This window comes from Nestor notabilis, unplaced genomic scaffold (genome assembly GCF_000696875.1).
Source record: "Nestor notabilis isolate BGI_N333 unplaced genomic scaffold, ASM69687v1 scaffold3501, whole genome shotgun sequence".
Lineage (NCBI taxonomy): Eukaryota > Metazoa > Chordata > Aves > Psittaciformes > Psittacidae > Nestor > Nestor notabilis.
In genome coordinates this window covers 296,725-313,633 of record NW_009914083.1, presented here as the reverse complement: position 1 = coordinate 313,633, position 16,909 = coordinate 296,725, and the positions used below count along the sequence as shown (strand labels likewise).

The window sequence follows — 16,909 nt, the reverse complement described above, 5'->3', positions numbered from 1 at the left end:
ATGTAGTTATTTGGCTTTGGGGTTTTTTCTACATTCATCTTTGGACACAACAAAATTTAAGTGTCTGGAAATCCATTTGTCCTTGTAGATGCTTGGATCTCTTAATTTTATTTCTGTTCCCATTTTTCCTCTTGGGCTGGGCTAACGTCACAAAATAGCAGGTAGAATGTGGGGGCACAGGTTTGACATGTGGGGGCACAGGTTTGACAATGTGCAGGTTACAGAAGATCATTAAAACTGTATGTGACTGTCAGACCAAACATACAACTAGTCACTGGCATAAAACATTCCCTGGAGACTTAAAATTCAGTAGAACTGGATCAGTGGAAAATTGCAGCTTTCCATATGTAAACACCAGCAGTCCTTAAGCTTAAGAAGTATTGCTAACATTGAATTTTCAGGCTTTTATTGATTTGGACCATTCTTCAAACAGGTAACATCACTTGAAATAGGAGTTTTGGGGTGTTTTTTTTTTTTAGCTGCTAAAGAGACATGTATGAAATTTTTAAGAAATCAGGTAAAACTCAGAGACCAGACAGTCTGTTACCTGAGAGTATTAGGAAAAAGTAATTCAGTGTCCTGCCATAGGGTTTTTTTTCTGTTATATGCTGTATCTTGTCATACTTTTTTTCATACCACTGAGAAATACAAATGATCAGTAAATCATATTATTTCTACATCTATAGTATAATGTAATAATCACAATAAATTACTTTTCTAGTACCAGACCACTCCCAGTATCTCTCAAACAAGAACATTAAAACCATAAAACACTGAAATGTTCAGCAGATAAAATGTGAAGAAATCATATAAACAATAAACACTAAATCACAGTAGCAGTATAAAAATGGGGGGGAGAGGGGGGAAGCCAGTACCCCTTTATCTAAAGAGAGTGTCTTTGTTTTTCTCTGACTGAAATAAAACCTGTGGTGGTGATAAGATACAATTTTATTCAAGCCTACTATTGCTTAAACATCTTTTGTGGCATTTGTGTGAAACTGGCGTTAAGTGCACTTAAGCAGGGAATGCTTTCTGAAAGCTTTGGGATCTTGGGATATTTTCAGATGAAATATTACAACCTATGAAACAAAAATCCCAGTATTTCTTCCTAGGCTAAATTTCATGGCATTTCAGAGCTCTTTATTATGTCTTGAGAAAACAAATTCTTCTTGTTTTTTAGATGTTGCAATGTTCTTCTCCCGCCTTCTTCCTTTCATGAGTAATTTTTAAACAATGGTTTTGTGTAAAGCAGTTTGGTCTCATTGAAGTGGCATTTTCAATCAAAGAAACGTTTTTGAAAGATGCAAGAGAATGTTCTCTTAATGGTCAGGTTGAACACAGGACGAGCTGAATTTGGTCAACGTATGGGAAGTTGAAATGAAAAACATTTAAAAAATAAGTAATATGCACAACATAGCACTTCATAGCTGTGTTTATTGTGTGCCTTCGATTTTTATTTTTAGTTCCAGCATTTCATGAACTGAAGTGCACATAAGGAGGGTTTATATGCACAGTTTTCCTGTGACTATAGGATGATCAGTAGCTACCAGGGTAGTCCAATAGGATAGACAGTGAAAGATGAGGGAAACCATCTCCACTGCGGATGTGTTTTATTACTTAGTATCTCTGCCTAGGTCATTTAAACTTCATCTCTCAGCCTGTAAAGGAGGAATACCAGCACTTCCATAGCTCACAGAAGTGTGGTGGAGTGCTGGTAAGAGACTGTGGCAGAGGAATCACAGTAATAGCAGTAATAGGTTAACATGGTCAGCTTGGTTGCCCTTTGAGGTGGTGGAAGATGGTATGTTTCAACCTGTTACTGCTGTGGTAAAGAAACTGAAGTATTGAACTCGGGCTTATCTGTTGATAAAGGTATTGCAGCTCGCTTACAAGAAGCCTCAAATTCTTCAGTTGGGAGTTCACAGCATTTAAAGCTTTAAGCCCATATCCATCCAGATCTAGCAAACAGAGATTGATGTTTCATATACTGATTGATTTCTAGGAGGCCAATGATAATTGATTAGCATTTTCACAGTGCTTATTCTATCATGTTTAAAGCATTTAGGGAATAGTATGTATATCATGTAAATCGATGGATGCTGTCATGAGGATAAACAGAACAGATAGGAAGGTACTACACAGTTATTTATTCTGCAATAATATAATTTTAAACTTTTCTGTTAAGAATATGTGAAATATAAAAGAAGTCATTTTCCAGATAGTAGTAGAGGGAAAATTTTGGTGACTGTAGTAAGCTGTTTAAGGCTTTTCCATCTTTAATCATATAATTGTGAAACACACCAAAAAAATATGGTTTTAACAATAAAGGTATGTAAGAGTTTGAGGGCTTCATTACCTTCTGTTGGGCTATCTGGTAGCCAAGGATTGGGATAGGTTGCACAGCAAGGCTGTGCAATCTGCATCTGGAGTGACATTAAAAGTTACAGCTGAGCAATAAGCAGCCAGATCTAGCTCTGAAATTTGCTGTGCTTTGAGCAGGGAGTTTAGGTGATTTTCAGGGTCGTTGCCAGCTTAATTCACTATGATTGTTTGTGGAAAACCTCTTCCACTTCTGTACTTCATAAAATTTTCCTCAACCTGCTCTGAACTCAGATTTTATTGTTAGCACTTTGTACTATAAATGATGAACACTTTTAGAGCTGTTTAGTCGAGCCATTTTCTTTGTGATTGTATTTGACTGCAGAACCTCTACAGCAGAGCTACTAAGACCTTGTGCAATTCAAGGGAGGTTTGATTTGCTACTTGTTTTTCAGTCAAGCCTCTTGAAGTAACTTTTATTGAAGAAATAAGCCATCTTACAGAATTCATATTTCTTCACTAATGTGCCATCTGAAGAGCTCTTCAATTTTACGGTATAACAGAATTGACTGCTAATCGAACAGCATTATTTGTGGTCAAAGATAATCATGTGCACTTGCAGGATTGCACTTCAGTTTTGGGAAGAATTCTGTGATATTTGTGTAGGTGGGGACCTCAGAATTTCGCCTGTGGCTCTGCAGATGTTGCTATCCCTTTCTTTTACATTGGATCTTTGCTTTCAGCAATTATTTGGAGCATTGAAGTGTGAAAACACAGGTAGTAACATGCCTAGAAGAATTAAAGTGCAATTAGCAATGGATGCTACTCAATAAGCATGGGCATGCTGGCAGCCAGTTAGCGCATCAGTAGTTTGGAAGCAGTCAGTGTACTATTTCTGGCTCTATTGGCATTTGGTGAACATGGAAAAAAGATATGGATGGTGGTGGAGGATATGCAGATACAAGAGCTACTTGTGTTTTGAAATAAGCAAAGATCACAGGAAGAAAAGGGGATCATCACAGGAGGGTGAGAAGACTAAGGAGACTGGAGAGACAAGGCAAAAGGAATGGAAGCATAAATATGTAAGAAAAAAAAACTTCATTACTTTTGGTGCTCAAAGAACTTTAGTTTTAACTGATAGAAGCTACTCAGAAAGCAGTGATGTCCTCTTGTGCATGTGATGCAAAACTGAGGTAGAGATGTTTTTTTGGTTTGAACTCCTGAAGCATTGTTGATTTTAAAAATGCTGTTCTTGTTTATGCTGGCAGATCATCTGTCCTCAAAAGCATTCCCACTCCCTGTATGCTACAGTACTGGAAAATTTTAATTGCACTTGTTTTTTCATTAGCATCTCTTGCTTGCTTTCATCAGGAGTAACATTTTCCTTTTTCTGGAAGACTCAAGACCAACAGGCTAAGTTTCTCCCTGCCTCTGGTGGACAAGTAATTTCCAGTGGCTTCAAAATCTGTTCAAATGAAGCTGAAGGCTCAGTAGAATTTTACACCCGTGGAAACGCGATGATGAAGTGGAAAGCAAGCTTTAGTCCACCAGGTAAAGCTTATTTTATTTTTTTATTAATTTGTTGTGGTATTTTACTTTATTCTTGCACAGAGATGTGTTGGTAAGAGCACAACTTCAGGAAAGAGAAGCGGATATATAAAAATAGCTGTAGAGCTCTGTGCTTAGGAGTTCTCTTGATGGGGGGAGAGAGATTAAGTATGAACTGAAAAACCAGTGATACTGTGTTTATAGAACATTTACTGTTTGGTAACAGTACTCAGACCCAACTTCTGGTTGTTCCTGAAGTGGAGTTCTTACTGACATCAATAGATTGAGTGCTTAGATGGAAACATGAGTGAAGAATCCAGGTCAATCCCTGGCAGTTCTTGGTATATTCTAAAACTGGGTACATGTGCTGTCCCCTACTGCCTCCTCAATTAAGACTTTATTTGGTAACTACCTAACTGGGTGTTCGGTGCTTTGGTCATTTTGCTGTCTGTTGAGTGTCAAGTTCTGTGCGCCATGGCATAGTAGTAATAAACGTTTTGTTATATCACACGTCTTACTGCTTCTATTGTTGAGGAGCAGTAATACCTAGTGACTGGAACAAATTCTAGTCTTCTAGTAATGCCAGTGACAATCACTAAACTTTTTCTTGCCTTAATTTGACTACCTGAGCATTGGTAAAATAGGACTTTCTCATCCTCCAGTAGCAGAATTTTATAAAGCCTGATAAATCAGTTTAGAAATCTTATTTTAAGATAAAAGTAGCTAAGTGGTAGAATAATTTATGTATTTGTGGATTATCCAGTCCAAGTGAAAATTAATACTATGTTTTTAGCACTTTAAGTATAACAGAGAAACACTGACAATTTTCAATTAACCTATTTGCTTGTTCTCCAGTTTTAGCAGTCATTATGCAGTTCTTGCTGAACTGTGTTTTGAGACAGAATTGAAGAGGCTTTAAATCTTGGCCAATAATACTTTGCAAGTATAATTTATGAAACTGCAGTGAGCCCAAAAAGAGTTCAGAGCAAAGCTAGCGGGCATTCTGCCAAAGTATGGGCTTCCCCATGGGTATAAAGATTAATATACATGACATCAGCATTCCATAATTCACTTTTAGCACTTCCTATACAGCTCTATAGCATTGCACAAGTCAGCAAAAACACACTGAACAGGAAAGACTCTAAATGGAATTGATTCATGGGTTTTGCTGTGATTTTTAATGTTTTGCAGGTCCTTATTGGACTCACATTCTCTTTACTTGGAAATCAAGGGAAGGACTGAAAGTCTACGTCAATGGAACTCTAAACACAAGCGATCCTGATGGGAAAGTCTTCTATGATTATGGAGACCCCAGTGCAAATCTACTGACTGGGACAGAGGGGGATCAGACCAAGCGCTATGTGAATGGAGCATTTGATGAATTCATTATATGGGAAAGGGCACTCACCCCCAATGAAATTGAGCAGTACTTCACAGCTGCTGTTGGTGAGTATGTGCATGGTTGTCATAATTAATGTTCTGTAAACATGTTGACTTAAAAATGCTTAGTGTGTAGGATTTGTGTTCATTTTGCATCTTTTGGCTATTGAACATAACTTTTAGAGGCAGATGTCATGAGGTATGAATGTCACCAAGGCATTCAGCTGTCTTTGACTGTGCAGTCTTTTCATCCTGGGTTCTAACTCCTTAAAAATGCCGTAAAAAAATTACCGGGACCTGAAGTATCCAGCCGTTGTTAGATCCCCTAGCATCAAGAGAAGAGGAGCAATAATTAGACTTGAGGCAGAGCAGTATTAGGAAGGACTGACTCCAAACTTCTATCTTGCACTCTGGTTGTTACGTAGCTTAGAGCCAAGTGACTCAGTGTGTTCCAGCAGATGTGGATAATAATGGTTATCTCTCCAGTTGCTGGAATGATAAAGACTTACTAACTCCTGTATGCCTGTGAACTCAAAGAGATCAGCTGAAATGTCATATAAAAGGCAGAGGATCCGGATTAGAACAAAGACTTTGAAGACTGGCCAGTAAACCCTGCCAGTTGTTCTATGGATCTTTCTAATAAACTTTTCAGTACAAGAAAGCCTGTTGCTACTAAGTGCTTGTGTATGAGTAGCAGTTAGAAAACATCCATCTCGGGGAATAAAGCTATGGGGCATCTGGAACATTTGGCTTTGCTGGCAGTTTCCCTGCTTTCATTTATTCTTACTAGGTTACTGGGAGCTAAAGCGGTTACACCCATAACTCTTGTGCTTTTAAAACCATGGGAACCATTTTTACAATGGAAACTCTTTTGAATAACACATAACTTCTGATGCATGCCTGGAAATGAAAAAGTGCGTGTGACTTCCAGGTTTGGTTATAGCAGTCAAATTATATAAAAAAATATTTTATAAAAAAAGAAAACATAAACTAGTTTACATAGAACTCAAGTTGCTGGAAAAGAAAACCTTTTCTCTGGTATATAATGAAAGAATCATCATTTGCTTTGCTACACATTGGTCAAGTTCTTTAATTTAAAATCTTTTTACTTAAAAAAAATTATTCCTATGAAAGTATTTAATAATTCTGGTTGTGAGAGTATTCATTTGATAGAGCAAATGGCTTAAAAATCTTTAAAAAAAAAAAAAAGTTCATAATTCTCTGGTCATGTTGGAAAAATGCTTTTGTATTTGGCTGCTGTATCTTTCACAACAATCTAGGGTTACTATAACACTATCCAACTCAAAGCTACCATAAATCACATCCTTTGATTTAGTGTAACTCAAGAAGAATGTTATGTTGCTAAACTCAAGAGCAGTAGATTTTCAAATTGACCTGATCTATCTACATGTGTGCCCTGTTTCACTGTCAGAGAAGTATGACTTATATAAATACAAAGAGAACTTTTTAACCCCTTGAATTCTTGTGAACTTGCAGCAACCATACTCTTCAGCATTCCATGCTCCCAGTTTCACTCGAACAAATAGTCAATGCATCATGGAAAGCTCTTGTTCCTGACTTCACTTTCTAGTTCTTTCCTCTGTACTTTGGTTTGGAAGAAGTCTTACTGGGGCTCAGAATATCTGTTAGCTGAATGTTTGTAGCTGGCTTTTGAAGTGCTGCAGGAAGAGTTGGGCCCTCTGATTCTGTTGAGGTCTAATTATTTAGTGTTGCATAGAACTGTTTTCTGCCTTTCAATTCGTGCAGATTTTTAGAAGGCTGTATTGCAGACTCCCAGATTTATACATTCAGAAGTTCATGCTGAGAGCTTTTGTGAGTATACTGCAAGTTGCATGACACCAGGGGGGTGATTGTTTGCTTGGGGTTTTTCTTCCTCTCTTACACCTCTAGTTCACAGGTTTTCAGGGTCATCTGGAACTATCAGTTCTCCGTGAAAAATAAATTTCTACCTGCTTAACTGAAACTGAAGCTTGATGTGTATTTTCTTTGGGCTTAGGAATTAAAACATAAGGGGATATCAGGTATATATATATTTGTATAAGTGATAAATTTCAAGCCAATATTACTTGAAAGTGCTCAGGTGATTTGGAGGACTTGAGAAATGTGGAGTGTTGCATTTTTTACTTTTTCCTTCGAAGTAGTGGATTATTCAGATATTACAAAATTTCAATTTGAGGGGTGAAGTTCAATGACTATTACAATACTAATCAACATAGCAAATAAAAGTTATTCTTGTATCTATTTATTGACTTTGGAGGACTTAAAGCACCACCGAAGCTGGGCTAATGTAGTTTGACATCAGAAACTTCATAGGACAGCCTGGCTTTTAATAGGGTGGGTAATCATGTTCCTTTTGGATCTGTGAGCAAAGTGTGTACTGTATAGGTAATTACTGGTTTATTGTGCTCCTGGCCAATATAAATTCTTGGTAAGATAGAGATTAGAAGAAAATTTTCATTCGTTTCTCACAAAGGATTAATAAGTCCCTTTGCATAGAAATGAATCAGTATTTTGAAAATGGAGCAACTGGAAACCACCCAAAATAGAGTTTATTCTTTTAGCCTTGACATATTGTTTATGACATGCTCATGTAGTAATTTTCAAGGGATATTGCGCTAGTGTGTGACATGGATTAGTAAAGCTATCTGATTAATATTGCTGATTATTATCTGATTAATAGTGACCTCACTGTTGCTTGAAATCAACTTAAACACCCAAAAGAGACAATAACTATAACATGCTCAAACTAGTAACAGAGGTTGTGTTTTGACCCATTACTTGCTTTATGCAAAACTGGCATGTCCCAAAAGCTGTAGTATACTGCCATTGCTATCCATGTTCTTTGATTTGAGGGTGCCTTAGTTTTGCTGCAAGCAGTGAAAGTATTGCCATTGGCTTTGAATATTTCTTACAGGTTGTCTTTTTTTTTTAATGTGGAGATATCTTTCTAATCATCGGTGTGATTTTTTTATTTGGTACTCAAGCAATTTAGACTTGAGATGTAAGTAAACATTTGCATTTGGAGATCATAGCTGAGACTTGAGTCTCATTTTTTCCAATGTTCGTATGCTCCAGTCCCAGTTTTTCGTATACAGAAATGCAGCAAGATCATGTATGAAATTGTCAGAGACGCCTACAGATTATTACTTATTTCTGATAAGGCACAGGATTTTTTCTTTTTTATTTTCCCTAAATGCTTTGCATAAATATTGGGGGAAGAGCTGGCAAAGGAAGATGGATGCCAATGTTTTAATCGTACAGTTTTCCCTTTTTATTGAGATATAACACTTGAAATTTTCTGTTTGCAAACGAAGGTTTAAGTGTTTAAAATAAGTGTTAAAATTGATGAATCACTACACAAAATGCATTAAACAAGCCTGCGTAGTTATAGTACCACACATAAGCAAAATGCACAGGGCAGCACGTATCAGATTTATTAACACTCGCATTTGTGTATGTGTTTTCCCTAGGCGTGCAAGTTCTGCTTTCTTCAACGCTTCCATGGTCTGTGATGACAACCACTACAAAACCTGAGGTAGGACAGTCCTCGGAACTCTTTATTTATAATGTCAGAAAAGGTACATATTGCAGAGCCTCCTCACTTTCATTAACAGCACTTATTTTAGTACCTAATTATAAATACTTCCAGATACTCACAAGGAGAACTTTAAGCAACTGTGGGCAGATGGGAGTGAGTACAGAACTCTTAATGTAAGACAGATAAAGCGAATTAATTGTTAAAAATATTACCTATATTAGCAAAAATTTCAATTATTTCCATAATTGAAGATAGTTCCATTTCTATATTAGAAAAAAAATGTAGATACTTCAGAAGTGTTTCATTGAAGATACAGGACATTCAAAAACATGTTGTGAACATTTCCTCTTGTTTCCTTTAAAACTGGAAAAAATTCTCACCACAGTAACAAAATTATTTTTCATCTGTTTAGTAAGTGTGTAATGAACACTGTTAAAATTAATTTTTCATATGCAGAATACATACAATTAGCTGCAATCAGCCTACGCGCAATTAGCTGTTGCAGTGTGTTTTTTCTTCATTGCTATCTGCAATGTCAAAGTTCTGTTAGTTTTCTTCGTGTTCTCAGAAGTTTTCAGGAAACCATGGCAGATAGGACCTGAATTGCTAATAGAAAAATTGAACTTTGCCTGTATATTCTGTTTATCCTGTCTATCTGTCTATCTGTGTGCTTTCCTTGTTGCTTGGTTTATGTAGCCTCCTCTGTCATCCTCCTCCACAGCAGCCTGCTATGCTTCAAACTCCCTTTTGGGCTAAAACAATTAACCACTGCCATATGGAATAATTTCTGATCTCTCCTGTAGCTCTCTACAAATGCCTATCATCCCATCATAACTAATCTGACTGAGGAGAGAGGGAACTTCCGCTCCCCCGACACCATGCTGGCCTACCTGGACAACGTGTCCTTCAGCTTGCCCAACAAATCCTTGTCAGAAAGTACTGCTCTAAGCTTAACAGAGGTAAGCGTTTTTCACATCTGTGAGTGGAGCCAGATAACCCTGAAGTTTCTCCAGAAGCTGGAATTTCAACTGCAGCTTTGAAAGTTTTTGGTGATTGCAGAAAATACATAGGAAAAAAGCAGTAGCTATTTTAAGGAGTAGCAGAAGGTGAACTTCAACCAGGGAAAATAGTTCAAAGATCTTCTTAGTTCTTGGGGGTATTATTTGATGCATTTGGGCCTCTTGCTACAAGATCCTGTAATCAGAGTAGTGAGAGAAGTAAAAAGGAGGCACACATACACTGATAGCAAGCTAAATAAATTAGATGTAGGGAGCATTCTAGTTGTGGCTGTTTTAATCTGGCCCTGGTTACCTGCCCAAGTATAATCTTTTAACTTCTTATCTTTTTGATTCACACCTGCACTAGAAGGTTAAAAAGTTACCAATTACTGCCACCTGCCCAACCTTCCATTAGCATTTATGGCTCCTGTAGTAAGCAGAGGGCAAGTTGTGCCTCTCCTCTGGCTTCTTTTTTGCCAAGTCATATGGCTGTTCTTTCTGGACTCGCAGGGTCAGAGGCACACATCCTGCTCTGCCAGCTCTGGAGTGAAAAGCTGGGGGAGAGGGCCTGTCTGTGCTGGTGGTGTCCTGAGCTTTTGTGAGTTAATAGCTTTATCTTGCACCGGGTTCCAATCACAGCCAGGAATCCTCTGCAGACATATTTCAGATCTCCCCTGAAACTGGTTCCTGGGAAGATCAAGTCCAAAGCTTAACTGAGTTAATTTATTTTTGTTTAAACTAATCCACAAAGTATGTGTGTGGGGAAGGTGTTTTTGGCAGTCTGAGCTGAGGACAAGAGGTCAGTTTTCTGCTAAGGTAAAGTTAGCCTTCTGTAAAATGGTGTACATCCAATTCCCTGATTTTGGCAGGCTAGAAAGCTATTATTACAATAATCAGCTCTGGCCTCACTCGTGATTGTTCTTTTAAGCCTGTGGGTAACACCAGGGTGACAGGGATTATTTACTCAGGCAAACAATGTAAATAAATGCTTTTGAAAACTACATGGACAGCAATAGATGGTTGATGGTTTGTGTTAAAAGCTTAACATTTGCAAACTGTAAAGCTTGGATTTCATGGATCAGTCTGATATGTTGCAAAAACCCTTCTAAAAAGCTCTAATACAATGTTTCCTTTGTTTTGCTGAAAATTTTGTGGGGGCTCTAAATTGAAAATGGAATATCATCCTGTCACATATCATACCTGTTTCCCACATCATTTCAGTTGCCGTTTTGTTGCTCATTCAAGCTATCTGATGCTGCTTTGTGTGCCATGAAAGTGATTTGCAGACAGAAATGTGGGACACGATTATCTTTAGCAAAGCTATTTTGGGAAGTAAAGACAAGAGAGTTCCGATCATACATACAGTCTCTGTCATTTGTCTGACTGATGGTTAGGCTTTGCATTGTCTGCAGCTAATTCCCTGAAAGAGAGACACTGAACACACATGCTGTTTTCAGTAAAGTTATTTGTTCTGATTGTCGTATGCCTCACAGCACAAGAAGATTTAAGTGATAGGCAGTAAACTTTCTGATTACTGACACACATTCATAATCGACTGCTTCTGACAAGTGTCTTGTGTTTTCTGTTATAATGCTGCTTTGCTCAGTAGCTTCCATGCTCCTGCTTTCCAAAACTCCCTTTCCAGTATCTAACACATCTTTTTTGGAGTAACTCGGGATGCTGTGACCTGAAAAGAGATACTCACTGAATGCTCTGGGCAGTCTGGGCTGGGTTCTCCGTTTAGTATGACTTCTGTGCATGCCAGGTAGAATTCCACACTGAATGTTTGAGAGGGGCTGCTTGGTTTGTGCTGCCCAAAAGTAAGCTCACATAGTAAAGCTCTAGTACTGCCCTATATATTACAGTTTGTAAACTCATGCTCAGAAAAGTCTTGCAGCTTTCTTTCACATTTCTTAATGGAACTTTTATATATTCTATTGATGCTTTTTAGACATTTTAACAGAGAAGTTTAAGCAGGAGATGTGTGTGTGTGTTTCTTTAAATTTTTTTGGGGTCCCTTTTCTCCTCCTTCTATTTGTCCTCAGCAGTGAGACTCTGTAAGACAGGGACTGTATTGCGCTGAGCATTTGAACAGTGCCCACTATGACAGATCTGGACCTCAAAACCAAGGTTCAAGTGCAGAAGTTAAGCAGATAATAAATTGTACAAGTGATGTGACCCAGGTATTTACCTAATGCTGTTGAAATATCTAGTCCTCTAAGGCTAAAAGAGGTATTGTTGTCATATGAATTTAGATAAAATGGGAGAAAAAGTTCGCTTTAGTCTTGGTTCCAGTGTTGTCACCTCAGCTGTAGTTTAGTGATTGCAGTTTCAGAGTTTCATAGTGGTGTTACTTCTAATAAATTATTACTTTAAAATGTCACTGAATGGAACACAAGAGTGCTGGCAAGTAGAGGTGAATCTGTCACTTGAACGAAAATGGGTTTGTAATCTTAAACCTCAGAAGATCCTAGCAGAAACTTGCCTTGGATCCTTACCAGGAGTTGTAGTGGATTAATAAATAATCAAATTAATATAGTTTTATTTATCTTTTAGGCATTTTTAAAAGCTATTGAAGACTTTATGTTGTTGCCCAGCTGGATTGATGTACCAGAGGTAAGACAAATAGGCTTAGATTCGTAGGTTAGTTCAGCTGCATAATTTCACATGGATAGTAATGAAATTGGCTGCTTGTATTATTAATCTTGTTAGTGCTTTTTTTGCCGTATCACTTACTTATTTTCTCACGTGTTACTTTCATATTTGCAGTAAAGAACCACAGACAAAACAATGATGTAATTTTCTTTTTTAATGTGTTTTTGAGGGTTGAAATACGGGAACTTTATCTGCTGCTTTTTAGCCTAAAATTCTCGGGAAATGGCTTTATACCAGGGGCAATTTATGTAACATTTTATGCACTATGTGTGGAAAAGGTTGTGGAGAAAGTCACATTTGACTTTGGGTGGTTGAATGATGAGTCATGTTGGAATTCAACATGGCACCTTCGCATTTTGTGCTATGAACTGCATCTTCTTTTGTTATAAAGCCTTCTATTTCTTTTTCCTACAGACTTCTTATATATTTGGAAGTCTAGTTCAAACTATTGACAGTGTGATGGCTCATATGACATGCAATCTGGATGAAAACTCCTTAACTTCAATGGTTGAGGGCACATCAACTTTTTTTTAATGTTCTCTCTGGAGTGCGTGGGTGTCCTAAATGCTGCTGTGCTTTGTAGCCCATCCTTAGCCAACATTAAGGAGGAAATTGAAACAGATAATTTCCTATTTTGAATGCAAAATAGTGTTTAAGTTGTAGAAAGATGACTGTGTAGTTAGTCTAAAGGTGATCTGCTTTGACTGTTCTTGAAATTCCTTGAGGTTACTGGGGAGGGGTTTGCAATATGAATTCCATTAAATCAATCTAGTAATACTGTACTAATAGGCAGTTAAAGGGCCTAGAGCTCCTAAGCAGCACTCTGAAGCTGCAGCTGCCTGAATGCTACAAAATCTTAATTTTGCAAGGTTTCTGCAAGAGATTGAAAATAGTAGGAATAGCTTTGACCTTTTAGGATGATTTTATTTTACTGCTGTTTAGCATCCTAGCACTCTAGTTTCATCTGTGTCTTTGGATGCTACAGGTAACAAAGGTAATTTATCTGTCCTGGCATTCTGCTCTGCCTGTTGGGGCTTGTGTGATGAGGCAAATAACCTGAGCACTCACCAGTACCATTAATGTATGGTATGTACTGTCTTGGATACTGGCATTCTCAGATGGAGCAATGGAGATCTGAAATAATACCTTCAAATGTCAGTGGAAGAGTGTGTTATCAGTCTGCTTTGCTTGCCCTGGTAAGCTCAGTATTTGAGCACAGGTGAAGTGATCCATGGTATATTAATAGTGTGCATACCACCTTCTCTGTCATAAAGGAGCTGGATATAAAAGGCAATTTTATACCTGAGGAATTTATCTTCTGAAAATATCTGGGGTTTTAAATTCAGCACTTTGTAATAGCTATTAGGAAAGTATAGTTGAATAGTCAAGTAGGTTTTAGAGACTATGTATTTAATCGTATTTTTGTTTGGGCTATCACACAGATTACACCTTGATCAAGATGCATCCTCAGATGCTGAATTTGTCCCACTATCGATTTCCTTCTCGAGGACAGAGTTATATTTCCATTCCCAGTGAAGCTTTTCATGAAAAAGGTAAGGGAAGGATTTAGAGGGAGAAGCAGAGTCATGTAAACAGGGTATCCAAAAATGATTTTGCCTGAAACAGGTTTTGGTTTGCTTTTATTTTCTCCATGTAACTGATCTGATTGCTGTTGATCATACTGGCTCTGAAGAAACAGCCTGTCATGTGAATAAATGATGATTAGTGTGGTAAAATTTCGTATTACTTGAATTAATCTTGAATAATACAGCTGGGCCACAGACCCTGAAGCTGTTTAATTTTGACATCTTTTTACAGCAGAGAAGCCTTAATTTAAAAAAAAATACTTTTTTCATTATCTGAACTGGTTATTTTTCAGAAATTCCAAGATGTCAGCCCAGGTATTTCTTACCCCTTCATGCAAAATCACTCTTAAAATGTTGTATGAGATTAAACTATAAAATGACAGGTTTAAGCAGCAGCAGCTACAGAAATAGAATGAAGATGTAAAGTACAGTCAAGGCAAAAAGCAGAACTCAAATCCATACCTAAGCTAAAATTTAATAATCTCAAAAGCAAGGTATGGCAGAAATCTGAAGCTTCAGTCAAGACCTTAAAATAACTATGAAGTTAATTATCTCTCTTTTAATCAGGGATTGAAGGAACCTGTTAACGAAAAACATCTACTTGCATCCTTAAATCTTTGAAAATCTGATTTATATGCCCTAAATTCCAAACCATGGAATTCAGACTGCAGAGACCTTTCTGCAGTTTCCTCTGTTGAAGGAAAGTTGGTTCCTATTCATAAAGTGCAAAGTCAGCTGCAGATAACCTGCAGTGAGAAATACTCTAATAATTACTGAACTGTCTACCTGATTTGTAATGACAGCTTTGTTTCTTTGCGCTGGCAGGGGGCTCTGGTTGAAGACTTCACTGCAAGTGCTTTGAGGCTGAGATAACTATAATTGCAAACCAACTTATAATGTCAAAAATAGCATGTGAGAGGACTTTTTTTTTCCTTTCCCACTTAAAGTTTCCTTCAGAACATAATCATGCTTGGTATCCTGAAATGAGCTAGCCCATTAAATTTTAACTCTTTCTCCCAGCTAAAGCTCACTTGTGAGTACTTTCAGCCCTCAGGCCACACTTCTGCACTGTCTGGATGAGCTAACCTAAAAATTTGTTATTCCACTTTAAACAGTTGACACTATAAATACTTGGAACCCAGCAAAAGGGATAGTAAAAGACGTCTGTGTGGCTGACACTTAGAAAATACGTGTCTGCCTCTTCACTCAGATGCTGGAGAACTCATAAATATTTGGAATGCAGGCAGCAAATAGATGACCGAAGTGGAAACTGGTCACCCATGTTTGAGTTCCATAAACTGGCAGTTAATGGAGGTGGTTGCAAAGTAGCTTTGAGGTTGCTGTAGCTATCACTGAGACATACTCTGCTGTGTCATGCGACCCTTTCTAGTGCTATGTGGGAATTTATAATTGACAACTGATTAACAGCTTATTTTTGAAGTACATTTGCACAGGACAGGTATCCTTCTATTTTGCTTTTGACATGTGTCCTGTGCTCTACGGCAAGATAGTAACACTTTTTCATTTGAAAGAATAATCAGAAATCTGCTAAAGCAAAGACATGAAAATCTACAGGAGTCAAGGCTCTTAACATGGAGTTTCAGGTCTAGGAGAGAAGTGTCTCTTGCTTAAACTATTGCTCTGAGCAATAACCCCTGTTCCCTTTTTCACAGCTTGGATTACCATTGTTGGCCTGCTTTACCATAATATGCATTATTTCTTTCATAGTATCAACCCTACGGATACCAAGTAAGTACCTCAGACCTCTCATGCTGTAACAGCTTGTTTATTACCTTACCGATACACCTTTATAACAGTCGTATCATTATCAACTGTAAATAAACTACGAGCCATAATCCTGATTCTGCAATACTGAGGACATGTAGTCATTAGCTGGAGAGAGATTAAAGCTTACATTAGATGTTTTGTTTTATGTTGTAATAAAATAGATTCGCATAGTGACATGTTTGTCTTTCTCTGTCTTCTCCTTCCATTCATCAGATCTGGTATGAGAACTTCATAATTTTAATCTGTCTCATAAAAGGAAATTACATCTTCTCTCCTGACGCATGTAAAGATATAACTTACACTTAAGTGAAACAAGCAAGAAAACATAATATCCCTCTTTAGATAAAATCTGAATACTAATCCTAGAAACCTGTAAGGTAATTTTATAACAGGAGACCAGGGAATGCTTTAAAGACCTTTTGTTTTATATTCTGCATCAATGAAATCATTAGCAGATAAAGTAAATGCAAAGCTATATACCTCTCAGCAATGCAGTTCCCCAGGGAATTTTGCAAGGCCATTCATGTAAATCATGGCACCTTCCTTTTAAGTTAGTATGACTTTGTTTTCCTTTGATCTCACTGGGGTATGTAGATTAGTTTATGCTTTCAGTCTTTTCCAGTCTCTGACTTTTTCTGTCTTATTTATGACAGTAGAAGGAAAGATGCAGCATCTTAGCTGTCAGGGATCACCTTCCTTTCTTTACATATAGTTACATGGAAGGTCATGATCACATGATTTAAGGGCAATTTTTATTTCTTTTGTGGTGGAAATCTAAAACCAGAACTCGGAGCTTTTGTGCTGTACAAACAGATGACTTCTATTTCCAGACTGCATGAATAGCAGTTTCCATGAGAAGTCAGTTTTGATTTTTAAAAAAAAAAAAAGAATCGCAATAAAGAGAAGGTTTTGAGTCCAGTTCAGCTCCTACACACACACACACTTTGTGTAAATCTGTAGGAATCCCACTGAAGGTAACTGAATGACAGCCTCACTGTGATCTAACATCCAAGGCCAAGGTGATGAAAGGCTTGTGTGTGCAAGCACGAAACACACTGTCTATTGTTTCTGCTAAA

The 16,909-nt window shown here is 37.5% G+C and overlaps 1 protein-coding gene across 1 annotated transcript in view; it reads left to right on the top strand.

Annotated features, from left to right (window-relative positions):
• GPR133 (G protein-coupled receptor 133) overlaps nt 1–16,909 on the top strand; it is a 139,272-nt gene that overhangs the window by 7,902 nt on the left and 114,461 nt on the right. The window contains exons 5-12 of the mRNA XM_010023467.1: nt 3,691–3,870; nt 5,059–5,313; nt 8,739–8,803; nt 9,610–9,765; nt 12,361–12,420; nt 12,874–12,988; nt 13,899–14,012; nt 15,719–15,794. Of these exons, the coding sequence (XP_010021769.1) occupies nt 3,691–3,870; nt 5,059–5,313; nt 8,739–8,803; nt 9,610–9,765; nt 12,361–12,420; nt 12,874–12,988; nt 13,899–14,012; nt 15,719–15,794 (1,021 nt within the window). The remainder of the gene's footprint in view (nt 1–3,690; nt 3,871–5,058; nt 5,314–8,738; nt 8,804–9,609; nt 9,766–12,360; nt 12,421–12,873; nt 12,989–13,898; nt 14,013–15,718; nt 15,795–16,909) is intronic.